At 37.1% G+C, this 17,376-nt stretch overlaps 1 protein-coding gene across 4 annotated transcripts in view; it reads right to left on the bottom strand.

Annotated features, from left to right (window-relative positions):
* PEX5L (peroxisomal biogenesis factor 5 like) overlaps nt 1-14,922 on the bottom strand; it is a 169,203-nt gene extending 154,281 nt beyond the window's left edge. For 3 of the 4 annotated variants that reach the window (XM_047874642.1, XM_047874641.1, XM_047874644.1), the window contains exons 1-2: nt 13,281-14,922; nt 11,706-11,777 (exon numbers count right to left, since the gene is read on the bottom strand). In XM_047874642.1, the coding sequence (XP_047730598.1) occupies nt 11,706-11,777; nt 13,281-13,373 (165 nt within the window). In that variant the 5' untranslated portion in view covers nt 13,374-14,922. The remainder of the gene's footprint in view (nt 1-11,705; nt 11,778-13,280) is intronic. The other variant, XM_047874643.1, reaches the window with a different exon arrangement.
* Between the last annotated feature and the right edge of the window lie 2,454 nt (nt 14,923-17,376).

Raw genomic sequence — 17,376 nt, forward strand, 5'->3', positions numbered from 1 at the left:
ATGCTAAGTGTTGGTATCTAAGAAGGTCCGCAACATACTGTTGACTTCTCAAGGGCCATGAGTATGTTTATGTCATCTCTGTGTCCCAGCAACTGGCAAACACCTATCAAGAAATGCACTGCCAAGAAGTTTCTGTAAAATAAATGAGTGATCTATCTAAAAGGTTAGATCATTTCCACTGAAATACACATATTTTTAAAACATGTATCTTCCTCCAGAAGTTATTTTATTAGGTGACTTCGTAATGGAGAAAAATAAAAGACAATTTAATTTTGTTCACATAGTTTATCTTAGAACCGATTTTTAATATATGATTCCCTGTTTAGTTGTCTCCCTTGAATACTGGAAAGTTAAATGTTGCCAACATCCCCTGAGCTGGTCCTGCTGTGCTCTCTCTCCACTGCTCCCCTGCATATCACATGGGGGGATGAACCTCGGGAAGAGGGCAGAATCAAGCTCTAATTTTTTTTAGAACCACAAAAGGCATAAATGTACTAAACATAATTAAACATTTTCCCCTACAACAAAGTCACTGAAAATACGTAGCAAAATTATTTAGATATCAAATTTCTATAAAGAAAAGACTCTCAGGTTTTTCTGTTTCCCCTTTGCTCCCCTTCTCTTCAGGAGTAGACTTTACTTTTGTTTTTCATTTTTTCCTCATTTCTCCCCACATTTTTAGGATTTAAGAAGTCTGCTTGTGTACAGAGCCAAGAGAGACTGTTCTTTCTCTCTCCTCTCTTAGCATTTGGATATGCAAAGGGGAAAGCTTCAGTCAGAACCATGAGGAGGCCTCCATCCCTCCAACCTATACCCTTCACTCCCGGGGGCATATCAGAAGATCTGTGATACAGACTGTATGCACGTATACATATAGAGGGTGAAGGCCAAGAGGGAGGAAGAGCGTTACACACCTGGGGTTCTTCAAGTTGTTCAATATGAATGGGGTGTAGAGTGGAGGTGGCACTGAATGAGGATAACAGGGTGGTCAGGGGCTGGGCCACGCACAGCATGCAAGTTCAACTGAAGGGTTTGCATTTTATTTGGGAGACAGTGACAAGCCTTGGTTGTCTGCAGTCTTGGGTGCCTACCACCTGTGGGCTACACTAAGCCGAGCAGTGTTGGAGTTCACGGGGCATGTCTTGTTGGGCTACTGTGGTTCATAGACCCACAGGGAGATGATTTTAAATCAAGTTCCTTGGAGTTTGGATGGAAGGATAAGACTGCTCATTCGTTTAGTGAAAAACAAATTGTTTCCCTTTCTGCAAAAGCAAAGTTTCCAAGGTTTTCCATCTTTAGCATAAAAATTGAAGAGTAAGCCTGTTCATGAGCTTCAATTTGTTTTATTCTGTACTAAACAAGTTGATTAAAAAAATCCATCAACGAATGCACCATCACTCAGTAATTGTTTTTCAGAAACTACTCCCATAGTTCACAAAAATTAATGCGTCAGTTTTGGGGGCACATTTAAAGTTTAAAAATAGAAGCTGAGACTCTAGGGAAATGATCATTGGACAAACTTTGTCTGGAAGAAAACTACTTCCATAAACTGTTTAGTGTTTTTCTACCACAAGAATTCATTAATTATTCACAAATTTTACAAATGAGATAATTTTGTTGGAAAAAAGTGATGAATGAATGTTTTTTTCTATTCAGAACATCCCGCACAAAGCCGAGATGGTACATTCTCTCACCATTTCTGTAATAAGTCACTTATTCATATATTTCAAGAATGAGATCATTTGGCCAAAAAAAAAATACTATGGTGAGGAATAAATAACAATTGTGTTGAATGATCATTTGTGTATGCATGTGTTTTCCCCAGATCACAAGATAGGAAGGAAGTGGTACTCACTATGATTGGGGGTAGACCATGTGAAAAATTAATGACTTAAAATGGAAATGACAGAATTGTAGAGTTGTTTTGGAGAAAGGGAAGGAAGCAGTGGAGCATTAAAAAAAAAAGCAGTTTTGCAAGAACTGCGTTTCTGTCAAAGCTTATATATGCAGTGTCAGAATAAGAGACACATTCCAGAGGCAGGGATCAGAGAATGGGGCTGAGCAGAAAGGAAAGGCCTCGGTATGGTGAAGCCTGGATGGGAGAGAAATAAATGCACAACCACAGAAATGACAAGGTCGGGGCCATGGCAGATCACAGACATCTGGGTCCAAAGTCAGAAGGGGAAGAAGAGACAGTTACACTCTTAACTGTCTCTGCTGTTTAAATATCAAAATAAGAAAAAAAAATTATTTGTATGGTGTGTCTGCTCCTTTATCTTTATTTATCAGATTTTGAATATGTAATGTAAATATGAGTATAAATATTTCCACCCACACCTGGCTTTCAAAACCCTTATGGCAACAGCCACCGATCCGACCAGTAATCAGCGAGTTCACCTGCAGGGTGAAACACTGGCAGCGCATCTCAAAATGGATGGACTGGGACACTCCATGTGGAACCACGGACACAGCCCACAATGCGCACAGCCAACGGAGAAGGAGATGATAAACTGATCCAGGTGGAGAAGACCTGAGATGAGCTGTAGAAACTGTCTGCTTCGGCATGGAGGAAGCATTTTGCTAATCTTGTTAGGGGTGTCTTAGGAGATACAAATTCCACTTTTAAAATCCTTAATACCTGAATCCTGATATATACTGGGAAGTTGTCACAAAGTTGTGAGATCCCCTTTATGAAGTAGGAAGCATCTCATGTAAACATTCTTTCATAAAAATCTACCAGAACAAATTTCATAGATTAAGCTGTGCACTTGAAATGCACACTTCTTTCAAGTGATTTTTCTGACTTGGTTGGTATATTTAGCTGACCAGCATGAGGGAATATAGAAGAAAGGATAAGCAGCTTAATTTAGAAAGGCAGTTACAAGGATAGATGAATGAACCCAAGACTAGAGGCTGCAGACCTGATAAAAAATAACCTGGTGACACAGTCAAGCTATCTCCCTACTCTTAAACTCATTTAACTTATTTTGATGGAACTAGAATAATATAATTAAATTTCTTAGCAGCAGCACCCTTTCATTGAACAAAGCCTGTCTGCACACCCAGTGGCTGACTCGCTCTCTAAGGGATGGTGCCACATCACAGACAGCCCTCCCCACCAATTCACAATCCAGAATGGGCCCCGCAGAGCACAGTTTGAAAGCTCCAGGATTAGATTATCTAAAGTTCCTAACAGCTCTGATGTCTACGGTTCTCATGTTGGTCAGATGAATCTACTTAAAACAGCAACAAAAACAACCACCAAAAAACCAAAACAAAACCAGAAACAGCCAGTAAAAGCAAAACAAATCTTCCACAGTGAAAGGTTGAATGGTTTCTCTTCAAGTTGCATTCCAATCGGCTGAGTCTGCTTTTAAGTATTACCATCTCTGGCTGTTATTTTCATATATCACATCATTTTTACACCCAGCATGTCAGCTCATGTCATTTCAATTTTGCTTTATTTTCTCACTGACTAAACATGCTGCCAGCACCTTTCCCCATTCGATTAAAAAGAAAAAAAAAATGGGCTATTTGAAAATTACTTAACATCTATATTTTTCCAACTGGAAAGTCCAGGTTTTTCTCATGTTGTATGTAATGAACATAGACTGTATATTAATACTTTAAAATAAAGATCTGTGATGCATACATATTTGTTGAACTTGAGGTGGCAATTCATGATCTTTCTTGGTGATTATAGTTTTTAACTGAGCCCTGTTATTTTCATTACTGTCTGGAAAATTGGGGAAGATGGACTGGTAGAGGAAAGCTGATGCTTGCTATCCAACAATGTTGGTAACTTGTGTACTCACTGAGATGCTAGGCTGCCAAGAGGTGGCCAAAGACCTGAATAGGAGGAAATACCGGCAATGCCTTCTGCTTATAATATCTGACCTTCTCATTTTATCAGATGAGTATTCTTTTACATTTTAGGTTAAATGGTTCAGTTCCCTTTTGGGTTTTCGAACTTCTTGGAAGACTTAAAACCATCCGACAATTATACTTTAATGTTCATTATTTTCATCAAATCAACAACTAGGTTAAGTTAGTTTTCAAGGTGGAGGGTATAAAGCAGGAGAGAAATAAGAAGGGGAGAGCAGAGGCCCACCCAGGCCCATGTCAGCATCCTACTCTCCTTTGATTTTAGAATCTCATGAGTATAACAGGTCACAAATTGGAACCCCAGGGTTGTATATAGACTCAGACTGCTTTGTTTGACTACACATTGTTGTAACGACTTTAAATTGACTTTAAACATTTAAAAAGCAGCAAATTGCTTCTCTTGAAAAATTAGTATATGTGGTGACTCTGAGCCAATTTCCAACAAGATGGCAATTAGCTGGATCTGGTAGGTGCTGCCACCTCTAGAGGGGCCAGCTTGTGAGGCTTTCTCCCTCACTCCCTATTTTCCTTATACACAATCTATTCTCCTCATTTCTGTACCTAGTGGATCCCAGAAGGATGTATCTATGACCCCAGAATAGACTTGGTTGTTTAGAATTATTATAACTCAGTCCTGAAGAAATCCAAGGGAACTGTACAGCCAATAAAAATCTAAGAGTTTTACCATCACCACCCCCCTGATTCCTGTACCTTCCATTTATAAAGTACTTATTATGCCATGCATTTTGCTAGGCATTTATATACAGCAACTTATTAATCCTCCCAACTGTTTTATGAAATAGATAGTATTTTTCTCATTTTATAGACAGCAGGCTGAAGCTCATAGAGGGTGGTTAATTTTCTCATAATAAAATTATTATGTGACCATACCCTGTTTTCATTCAGATTTAATTCAGATTCCTGACTGTGAAAGCCCTGTTCCTACCACTGTGTAACAACTTTGTCATATATTCACAATGTCCAAAGCTTGTGGGGACAGAGAAGCCAGCACTAGAGTACCTGATGGCACCTTACAGAAAGCATGCAGAACACTTGTGAAGCAGTGGGAATAAGCAAAGCAAAAATGTTGCAATGCAACAACCAACCTGATGTTCAGGGAAGCATGAGCTGCTGGTGGAAAGAACATGAAAGAAAGGCTGCAGTGGCCCTGGATTCTAGGCTTGGTTCTGACCAAAAGAGGATGAACTGAATGCAAGGTTTTCCAGAGGGATATCCCCATTTGAATCTCACAACAGACATCTGAGCCAGATGGTGTTATTCCACGTTAGAGATAAAGAAATAGAAACCCAGAGAACTTAAATTGCTCACTCTAGTGTCTTCTGCTTAGTTAGTAGCAATGTCGAGACTAGAAGCTAGAATGATGGTCTCCTACTTCAGGTTTCTCTTGCTTGTCTCTGTGTCACTCTATAAAGAGTGGCCATCTACATCTTCTGGGCTTCTACCTTCAGATCTCAGTAACATGTCAGAAGACTCTGAAATTAAGATATTAGGTCTACCCTTTTTGTTTTTCTTAGAGTCAGAGGTGATGCTTAGGGGAATTGGTACACTGAATTGAAATGCATGAAGTTAAACAAACAAAAATAAACTCCCCATTGTGAGTTTATAAGGAAAACATAAAATAAAATACTTTGCATTACTATGCTTCCCCCCACTCCACCCTTGCCAAATTACCAGTAACTCAGAACGATTTTTCTGTTTCTTGACAAAAATAGGAAATATTCAGGAATAAAACGCAGGGTGATCATGCCTTTATTCCAGTAATTTTTCTACTTAACCTAGTGGAAAACTTTTCCCCTTTCTTGTACAATATTTATGATGATAAATAGCTTTGCAGACAAGATGGCACTGATTGGGCTACAGTAGTGAATCTTTGTTTACTACAATGTTGATTTCAGATAGACAGCAAATTTGAATAGCTTCAGTCTCTCTCATCACAAATACGTATGCCTTATTTTCATTGAACCATTTCTCATCTATCAGTCTTTCCTAAGGAAAGCACTAATGAATCTGTCTGCTCTGAGAGTAATGAGGGCAACCACAACTGCAGAATGTGCTTTGTCCTTTCAGTGTCTCAGAGCGTCCTGCTTCAGAATCTCCAGGTTGACCAGATGGTCTCTTTTCTGCAACTCTAGAGGGGTTTCTGTTCTTGGTGACCAATACTGATCCCCAAGAAGGTATTCCAGGCCAGTTTTACACATGATACCAAGAAACATGGTCTCACACTTTAAAAATCTCCTCAGAAGTAATAGGATCTGAATTATATTTAAGTTAAGCTGCCATAGTGTAATGGCAAAGAAAGCACTGGCCAGATGGTGCTGAGTACAAGGCAGTGACACATATCATCCCCATCCCTTTAGCATTTATAAATCCAAGACTCGTGTCAGCTGCTTAGATGGTGATACGACCACACTATCTGTTAACACCAGAGGGAAGTTGGGTACCCTTTCCCGTTCATTGGTTTTTCTCATTCTTTCATTTTTATTTCATGATGGCTTGTATTCTCTTCTTTAGGATTCATTCCCACAATGACCACTAGGATAGAATTGCAATCCTATCCAAATGCTTCCATGTTACTGAAAATACAAGGGGGTGGCTATACTTTGTTTCTTCTTTTTCTTTAGAGAAAAATCACAGAAATTCTAGTTTCCATTGCTTTCTGCTCAGGCTTCTCCTATAAGTTTAAAAGGACACTCTCAGAAAGGTTTTGGGCCAAGAAAAGTATGTTTTTTCTCTCTCCATGGTGCTCTCATGCCTCCTCTCTGAGGAAGTTTTGTAGGGAAGGGAAGAGTAACAGAATGTCAACAACCTTTTAGCTCTACTTCTGTATACACTTACTCTGAAGAGCATTTCTCTCCTAACAAATCCATAGGGGCCAAGAGGGAAGTAAACAGTTAAGCAGTGTTTATGGAAAAGATTATCCCTGTGAGGGTTCAATAAATAAATACTGGCCAATTATGATACTTCCTAGTATATTTATATAATTAAAACACTGGAACAAAATAGTTTCTTAAGACCCACCTATGGGATGACAGTAATGGGCAACTGTAGAGAGCTACATGGAGTGACAGAAAGAGTATTGGACTGTCAGGAGGGAGGGCTGGCTTCCAGTGTTCTCTATGTACCTAATCAGGACTCAGGGCAACTTGATTCACCTTTCTAGATCTCAATATTCTGCTAAATTGGGGTTGTGGGGTACTAGGGACTGAGTGCTTGTATCCCTCCCCACAAATTCATATGTTGAAGCCCAATGTGACTATATTTGGAGATAGGGCCTACAAGAAGAAGTGAAGGTTAAATGAGTCCATAAGGGTAGGGCCCTAATAAGAGGAAGAGACTCCAGAGCTCTTTCTCCTTGCCATATGAAAACACAGAAAGCACAGTGAGAATGCAGCTATCTATAAGCCAGGAAGAGGGCTTTTACCAGAAACTGGCCATACCAGCACCTTGATCTTGGACTTCCCAGCCTCCAGAACTGTGAGAAATAAATGTCTATTGTTTAAGCCATCTAGTCTATGATAATTCATGTGGCAGGTGAAGCAGACTGATATAGTGGTAATGACTAGTTAATTAAAATGGCATAATGATTTACAGTTTATAAAGCATTTTAATAGATTTTATCTTCTCAGAGAAACTCTAAGAGATGGTAAGAGCAGAATAATATTTGACAAATAAATAAATACCTCAAACTGATTCAAGCTCACAAGGCTATTGAGTGGAATTTAGTCATACTACAAACCTGGGTCTTAAAAGCACCTTTGAGTATAAATGGCTGTGGTTTTCTTGTTTTCAGCATCATTATGTTGGATGTCTATGAATTCTAGTCTTTAGGTATCCAGGTAATGCTCAGTTGAAGAGTGTAGAATTTATTACAAGTCCTTATATAACTATTTTTTCCCTTTAGAACTACAATAATTGTTTCCTTTGGTCCAGCAGTTCTCAAAGTGTAGTCTGGGACCAGCAGTGGGAGCTAAGGATATAGAAATGCAAATTCTTGGCCCTACCTCTTACCTACAGAATCAGAAACTCTGGGGATGCCCGCACCTCCCTCACCCCCCCTCCCCCACGCCAAAACCTCCAACAAGCCTTCCAGGGGATTCTGAGGCTGCTAAGATTTGAGAACCACTGCTCTGATCGCTGTACAATTGTTCCTCTTGTAACTGGCTGATATTTGACATTTCCCCACCTTACTGCAATGAAGGCTATGTAGCTGCAACTCCGAGTCCTATAACCAATTGGATCCATGACATACTGTTAAAACCATTCTTTTAATATTTAATATTTGAGTGTATCCTTCATATAATCATAAATTCTATACTTTTGTGTTACCTTTTGTTAGGTCCTTTAAGTTAACTTGGAAATTGAAAACATTTTAGAAGAAAAGTCATCTTGGTCCAGCATGTCATAAACCTTGAATGAAGGTGGCTCTATTCTAATTAAAAATAGCAATTTAAAATAGAATGAATTTATTATTTATTCAAAGTAGATAATGTTTTTGATCCCTTACTCAAGGTACTTGACCATCTACTCCCTTATTTCCATCCCTAAAATCTCAAAAGGAAATTAATATGTACATGAAACCTATTCCTAAACAAGATCTACAAGATCAATCAGGAAAGAATATTTTAAGAATAATAAAAATGATCCAAAATATACATTTAAAATTTCTCTTTTAATATTTATTCTAGAAAGCCAAATATATAATTTATTAATTATATATTTATTAATAATTACATGTAATAATTTAATAATTATATTACTGATTATATAAATAATGCAATACACATATATTTATGTCAAATGTCTGGGGTTTAGAACCATTAAGATTTTAATTGAATATGCTTCCTTCGATTGCTTTCCTATGCTTGAAGTTTGAAAACTCTAGGGATTTCTAGTGGAAAATATGGACTCCGATGCCAGTCTCATACATTTATATTTAAATGACTATATATGTGTGTATATATGTGTGATTACATATGGCACCTGTTACTTTAGGACATTAGCACTAGTCTAAGAATTCTCTAGAACATTTTCATATGTATTTCAAATAAATTTTTCTAATAAAATTTCACAAAGAGAAAAGAACAATATTGCCTTTTAAGAATAAAACCTTACACATTTCCAAAATCACTTTTTCTCATGTAAAAATAAATCACCTTTTACCCCCTTGAATGGAGGCAGTCAGGGAGAACAAAATCCACACACTCTGTGCTATTTCTGTTATTAATTTGCTTATATAAGCAAAATTGTGAACTTTTTGTGGAAGTACAAGTCTTGCAAATCACACGACTGATAAAATGGCATATAGCTTGCACAGCATTTGTAGAGCGACAGCTTCTGAATGACAGATTTAATGAGATTAGTAGACTTCTGCCCACCACAGCACTCCAACTATTTTATTTATCTTCTCTAGATTTTCTTTTGGCAGTTATATGAAGATTGACTAACAAAAATATCTACCATGTTTGTAAAATGTTATAGGAAGAATAAATTGAGCATAAAGATTCCTCCCCAATATAATATTTATGAGATGAAGCAATATTAAACAAATGTGTTTTACACACATACACACTTTTAATGTTGATCTCTTAAGCACAGAAAGAATTTTTGGTGGTATTATAAAGACTAATTAGAGTGTTTTCCTAAATGTTTTGCTTTGAGTTATCAACATTGTCATTATTTCAACCTAGGATTTGCTCACATCACCACCAAGTAAACCTTCCCGAAAAGGAAGGACTAGTCTTACTGCCAACAGCAAACATGAAAGCCAACTCATATTCATAATTACTCGCCTTTTAAAACGTGTTTTGACATGAATGACTCAGCAGAGCTGGGCCACTGCCAACTGGTTCCAACTGGTGCAATGCCACTGGAAGAAACATGATAACTACAGAGGCAAACAATGACTGAGCAAATCAAATCCTCCCTTATTTGATCCAGGTATAAAATAGCATTATTTTCTGAAACAGAAGCAAAGTCGGTTCCCTTAACAGTTAATAAAATGCGTTTAGGGACAACTACATACATGTTGTGAAAGGTACCATGAGAAAAAAAGAACAATGACTCTCTTGGGCTTTCCACTCCAGAGATCTCAATGTATACATTTATGGTTTTCTGAATCCCAAAATTTAGTTAAAACAAACAAACAAAAAGCTTAAGGCAAAGAAAAAAAAAGGAAAGAAGGAAGGAAAGAAGGAAGGAAGGAAGGAAGGAAGGAAGAAAAAGAAAAGCAGACTTTGAGGGCAGGATGATACTAACAAAGTACAAAAAACATTTAACATTAACATCATAAAAAACATTATAAACATTTGACTTATACATGATCAAGGAAGAAATAAAAAAATAACTTACTTTTCATTTTAATAGAGAAATGGATAGGTATGTGTGTTCTCATAATATACTCAATTGTATTTCATTAGTTCATCTGCCAGTCCTTCAATGAGAATGTCAGTCTAGGAATAGGATCTGTGGGAGATGGAGATTGTGTGCTCCAAGTAATTAATCTGGCATAGTTAAAATGATAGCCAATAGCCCAGCAGAGCACTCGAGCTCCAGCCACACTTATCCTATTAACTAACCTGACAATTTGGCACTAAGTAGAAATACATGGCCAAAGTCCTCACCGACCTGTCCCCCAATTTACTCAAGAGCAGGAGAGTAAAGATAAGTCAAGAAACATTAATTTGAAGGTAGTCTGAGTGAACCCTGTAAGATCAACATATTCTGCACTTCTGGGGAGATGCTTTTTTTTTGGTGAGTTTTCTCCCAGAAGACCATTTCAACTACTTCAATTATTCCAGACCTAAGAAGTAGGTCTCTAACTCAACTGCTCCTGATTGCTCTCTTCTGGTGGTCATTTTTCTTTTTTTCAGAAATATACACAATGGCTCCTTTAATGCAGTTGTCACGATGCAAAACAAACTGCACAATTAGGAAACTGTCCAAATGCAACTTGCCTTCCTGTAACTTGCTGACTGCTTTCTTTCTAACCTTTTCATCTACGCAGACTCCTTTGAATTATTTCTCAGTCTCCACCTGAGCTTACATCACCCTCAGAATTAGCACCACTTACACATTAAATAGATGTGCAGTTATCTTGTCTCCTCAGTAATTAACAGAGATATTAAGGGCCAATGCCAATTCAGTGGCATTAGTTGGAAACCTTCCATTACCTGGTATGTCATTGTTTATGGTCTATTAAGCAGCTTTCATTCCACCTTATGGGCCCATATAAAATCCAAGCTAGATGTTTTTCAAATCACAGGCAGTATTAAAGAATATTAAGTAGCTTCTTCTTTATATTAAAAAAAAGATCTCTATATTTATTGCAGATGTTCTGATAATGTAAATTGGGCAATGTATATGTTTTCAACTTCCCAGTATTTTTAGTCTTTTACCCCCCTTCCCTTAAAGCATATTCATTGTTTCGCACTAATGTTAGCTTTCTCACTTTCAAAATAACACACTTTCTGATTCTTGTTTAATTTTTTTTCTCCAACCAAATTATCATTGCTGTATTGATTCATTTTTCCCTGGGTCATGTAATTTTCTAAAAGTCCTCTTATCTTGTTCTATTTTTCATTGTCTTTATATATAGAACATGCATGTTGACATCATGTAGAAGTCAGTGGATCAGAGGGATCATAGGGGGAGGCTTAGCTGCTCTCAAAATCTATCTTGTTAAGCGGGCCTCAGCTGGACAGGCTAATACAGCCACCAGGGCAGGACCGAACACTCAAAGGGCCTCAGTTGTCAAAGATCTACAGTGCAACAGTAGAAAATGTATGTAAGCATTCACTTACCTGCTTTTGATCAACAATTATTTCGAGGTCTTCATCACTGCTTAGTTTTCCATATCCTTTTTCTTTACTTTTCTTGTGAAAGAATAATTTTAAATGATCATTTAGTTTCTTTCCATTAATAATGTTAATTTCCACTTAATACTTTTTAAATACTTTACTTAGCCTTGTTCACTTGTCAAAATACATCATTTTTTATATCAATCTCTCGTGGACAACAGCAAATGTTTTTATTGTCAAACTTCAGGCTTATAATTATGCATCAAGTATTTCTGCCTAGCCTCTCCCATCCAAATTACACTTTTAATCTTTTTCTGAATATTGTTATGTTTTTCCAATTTTGTAGTTTCAAAACAGATTATTTAGTAATTTGAGATAGATCAACAATTCCTTTAAGAGTCCCAGCACATTTTTATTAAAGACTGAAACTGCATTTAGTAATTGCACTATGCTTAAGACTTCAAGGATTAAATGTTTTATTTTAATCCCTTTTATATTTGTAAGAATAAGATAAGCACTATACAACTCAGATAACGAACCTACAGATTTTCTACATTTGCTTACAAATCCGATGAAAACTAACACTGGAAAAAATAACTCAGAAATAATTTTTAAAAGATATGTAAGATAGTTTTCAAAATTATGTAGTTTGAAAAGTTGGAAGAATATAGACCATTTTTTAAAAATGCACTTTATTGGCATTTTGTCTTCCCTTCCCCCACCCAGGTCCAACTCCCAACTATCTTCCCCAAAGCAAAAGTTGTAAAGTTAGAAAATGTCACAGATCATTTTAACCATTTTACTGTTGTGCTATAGGAGAAAGATAATACATCTGAGTCTTTTTTTTTCTTTCTCCCAGTGCACTTGTTGATAGGAATACTAGAAAAGGAAGATTGCTTCTTCATAATTTCAGAAATCATAGTACCTCTGTAGAGGACCAGTAAGAAAAGGAAAATAAAATTCACTACATAGTTAGCTGTAGTTCAAGGTTATTATTTTTTAAAGAATCTTTTCTTTGTCTTCTGAATTAACTGCATCTGTCTTTCTGTATTAACTGCATCAACCAGAATTAAGGGAACTAAAAATATTTGTTTGCATCTATTGTGCCGTATTAGGATCCCCATCTCATTGAGGGAAGAACTATATCCTTCAGTGAACATGATGTAAATCTTCTTTATACCGTGGGATATAATTCTTGTCTATTTTTTCCCCTTCCTCCCCAATAAACATACTTCTTATTTTCGTGGGTTTTTCTGTAATAAAGAGATTTCTGAATCTTCAAGTATTAGGATGCATAAATAAAATCTAAATTCTCATTCATATATTAATGAATTTAGCCACTTAGAACAGAACAGATGGCCACAGTATTTCTCTCTATTATTCTTCTGCTCATTTGAGGTTCCATTTCAGGATTGATGGAAAACAAAAAGAACAGGTTTGGTTTTAGTCAAGCTGACTTCCTTCCTATCACTTTTGTTTTTGTATCCTTTTAGTCTACTGGTTGCCATAAGATATTGTCCAGAGACCTAATACAAAACATTTAGAAATGCCTTTCCGAATATTGATCTATATACGTACCAAGTAGCTCATTTGCATGACCCGATTTCTGGACAAAAGGACATTAAGTAGAGTTGGAATGTGGGTCCTTCCATCCATTTCACTGTCAGGCATCCCAGAATTCTTTGCACCAGCGGCAGTGGTGTCATTGCCAGAACTTGCTGACCAAAGAACCACAGATCTTGCCCAGCAACAGTATTTATAATGTATGACAATAATCAAAGTATCCCTGAATCATTGTCTTGACTTTGTAAACATTGTGAAATTTTTGGCTAGCACAAAAAGTCATTGAAACTAAAATCTCTTCTTTTCTAACTAAATTTTATCTGAGCACTTCTAGGTTTTCTGACTGCTGTTCTACTTTTAATGCTCCTTAAAACACCCCATCTATTATTACTTATATACATTTTTATATTTCATCGTACGCATATAGACTATTCAGCCTCCTTGTCATAAAAGCTCTCAATTTTCCCTTTTTAATGCCCCAATCTTAGACTTCCTTGTGATTAACAAATCACTGCTCACTGATATAACAATGTCAGCATTCACCAAACATAATTCAAGATTGCAATTCTACCACTACCAAATTCCACCTTTCCAATTTAATCCCAACTTCCTTACTGATTTAGGAATATATTTTCCTGGAAAGAGGCTAGGTCAGGGAAGGAGATTATATCCACAACTATTCTAAGTAGAAGCTGGCATTTTCCAAGAGTGGGAGGAGGCATTTAGAGCTCTGATTTTGCATTTAAGCCCCTACTCTCCAAACAGCACACAACTGTATACAGAGTCAGAAGCCTTACAGTTTTACTCTAGAGTTAAGCAATATTTTCTACTTCACCCCATAACCCCAGGGGGATTAATCCTTTTCTAAACCATAATGGTTATTCGCTCACTTACTGCTTATTTCTAGTGCGAGCATAATCCTCTTTCAAGCACTCAGCTTCCCACTTTGACTGCTTAGCTCAGCCAGCCCAGGCAGAGATCTTCAGCTCTCCTCCCTCCTCCCAGCCAGGAATCCCTGTCTTCTATCTATGCACTTTTTTCAAGCACAAAAAGCAACTCCAAAGCTTCTGCGTGGTCTTTCACATTAGCCAAAGGACTGAACTAGAAGGAGAAAGAAAGCTAACCTCTCTACTGTCCTGTGTGAGGAGGCAGGGCTTCTGTGGGAGGAGAAGCCAGAGGGTAGTCACTTCCTGTGCCCCTCCCACCTCTTCTGGCAGACACTGGAGCTGAGGATTTCAACTGAGGCAATAAGGTCAGGCCCTCTCCACCACAACCTTAGCATGCTGCCTGCTGATGGTAGATTCTGTGCACTGCTCATCTATGAGCAGCTGAGAAGGGAGTGTCAGTGCTGTGGAGCTAAAATGGTGCGGACTTTGAGGCCGGAGAAGTGAGGAAAGAGAGAAAGAAAATAGTCATTTGCTGAGGATGCCTCACTCCTTATAACTCCTTTGACATTGGCTAAGTGTCCAGTGTAGCCCTCCCATCTTCCCCACACCATTCTGAATCCTTCCTGAGTAACTGCAAGGAGAACTGCCTAGTTTTTTGTTAGTGCTGATAACTTTGTTAATACCATTGAATCAGAGCTATAGTTTTCTTAAGAATTTGAGTCTAACTGGTAAACTTTCCTTTCTGCAGACATTCCACCATCTCTCTTTAACCTTATCTACCTCCTGCTTCCCACCTTTAATTCTCTCATCCACAAAAGTAGAACAGAAATGTAGGTTTACTCACTTGAATTAGATAAACTATAAAACTTGGAAACTGTATAGAAAAACAATACATGCCCACAGATATAGGATGCATTATATAAGAAAATTCTTCAAGTAGTAACAAAAAAGCAAAATAACAAAAAACCAAAACAAAACAACAAAATCTGGTGGGGTAGAGACTTGAAAAATGAAACTCTCATTGTTCATTTTAGAATAGGAGTTTATTAAAAAAAAGTAAGAGTTTTAACCGAAAGACATCTGTCGAATTAAAAGGATTCTTCATACTTATTAGTGATGGAATACAGGAAGGAAATTTTCAAAAGGAAAAGAAACACATTAGTTAGTTAATTGTGCAAATTAGCCTCAATTGCAATTTTTGCCTGACTACAGAATAATAATGTAAATAAATGTAAAGGTTAAAGATTACATAGAAAAATGCAAACTGGTGCAGCCGCTTGGGAAAACAGTATGGAGATTCCTCAAAAAGTTAAAAATAGAACTACCCTACAATCCAACAACTGCATTATTGAACTATTAGGTATCTACTCAAAGGATACAAAAATACTTATTTCAAGGGATACATGCACGCCAATGCTTATAGCAGCATTATCAACAATAGCCAAATTATGGAAAGAGCCCAAATGTCCATTGACTGATGACTGGACAAAGATGTGGTATATATATGTGTGTATATATATATATATATACACACATTTCCATTATATATAATGGAAAATTACTCAGCCATCAAAAAGAATGAAATCTTGCCAATTGCAATGATGTGGATGGAGCTAGAGAGTATTATGCTAAATGAAATAAATCAGAGAAAGACAAATACCATATGATTTCACTTATATGTGGAATTTAAAAAACAAAACAAATGAGCATAGGGGAAAAAAAGAGAGACAGGCAAACCAAAAACCACTCTTAGCTATAGAGAACAAACTGATGGTTACTAGAGGGGAGGTGGGTGGGAGGATGGGTTAAATGGGTGAGGGGATGAAGGAGTGCACTTGTGATGAGCACCAGGTGATGTATGGAAGTGCTGAATCACTAAACTGTACACCTGAAACTAACATTACACTGTATGTTAACTAACTGGAATTTAAACAAAAACTTTAAAAAGTTACATGTAAATATTTTAAAAATATTTTTTACTGTTACTTATTTAATGACAAATAGTAGACCTGAATTTAGTAAAACAAATGTTACACGAAGAATATATAATATAGACAAAAGCAACAAAGATCCCCCTACTCTCTTTTTTTTTTTTTATGGTTGTCAGTATTCAATTCTTATCTTCCTATTATCCCTATCTTCTATCCTTTCTTCTCCACCACCTTCTTCCCACAGCTAGCAAAATTGTTGCTTTCCTTGTTCTAAAAGATGACTTCCTCACATCTCCTTTCCCCTAAAGACATTCATTTAATCTCTCTTATCTTCCCACTGTCAAACTTGAAAGCTGGTCTGTGCTCACTAGTAACAGCTCCTTCCTTTCTCTTCACTTTTAAACCAATTACAATCAGGTTGCAATTTACAGTAATTGTATTCACAGTCACCAATGGACTTCTAATTATCAAATTCTCTAGCAGTCTGTTTTTAGAGCTCATAGTATGAATTAGCCCCCAGTGCAATTTGTGATTGACTACAGATGTCAAAATAAATGTAAATATTACTTATTTCAATGGTCAAATTTGACAAATGTGTCAAATGTCTCTGCTGTTATTTACACTATTACAGTTGTTAAATGGTGTTGCCACCAACTGAATAGGGTCTCCATGAGAGGGAGGAGGATTGGGAAAAGAAATGATGTGCTGAAAAGATATATGCTGAGTTTGTGATGTCTTTGGAAAGTTCCTCCAAGTGGAAAGATGCAGTGGGTCACTCAGATACTACAGGTCGATATCTGAGAAGAGACATAAGGGCAGGACATATGGATTGCTGGGGATAACTAAAATTGCAGGACTGGGTGAGCTCATTAAAAAAGAAAGCGGAAGAGATAAGGACTAAGGCCAGAGTCCCTGGGAATTGTTATGTTTAAAGAATGGGCAGAGGCTGAATAGGAGCGGTCCTATGTGTAGGAGGAGAACCAGGAGGATACAGTCAAAGAAAGAGCTCTACTGTCAAATGCTGATGAACGGTTAGGTAAGGATGTACACTGCACACTCTCATTGTATTGGACATTCTAGCAGCCATCAAGGACCTTAGGAAGGGAAGAATTCCTGGAACCAAGATCAGAGTAAATTAGTGGCTACATTGGTGGTAAGGGAGTACAGATACTGAGAAAGGAACTTATTTGCCTTTAGAAAAGCTTGAATGAAAAGAGAAAGGGAAAAATTTATTAAGATAGTAGATCTCGTGTTAAGTATTCTACCACAGTTTTTAAAAAAGGTGGGAGGAGG

The sequence above is a fragment of the Prionailurus viverrinus genome, chromosome C2, assembly GCF_022837055.1.
Source record: "Prionailurus viverrinus isolate Anna chromosome C2, UM_Priviv_1.0, whole genome shotgun sequence".
Classification (NCBI taxonomy): domain Eukaryota; kingdom Metazoa; phylum Chordata; class Mammalia; order Carnivora; family Felidae; genus Prionailurus; species Prionailurus viverrinus.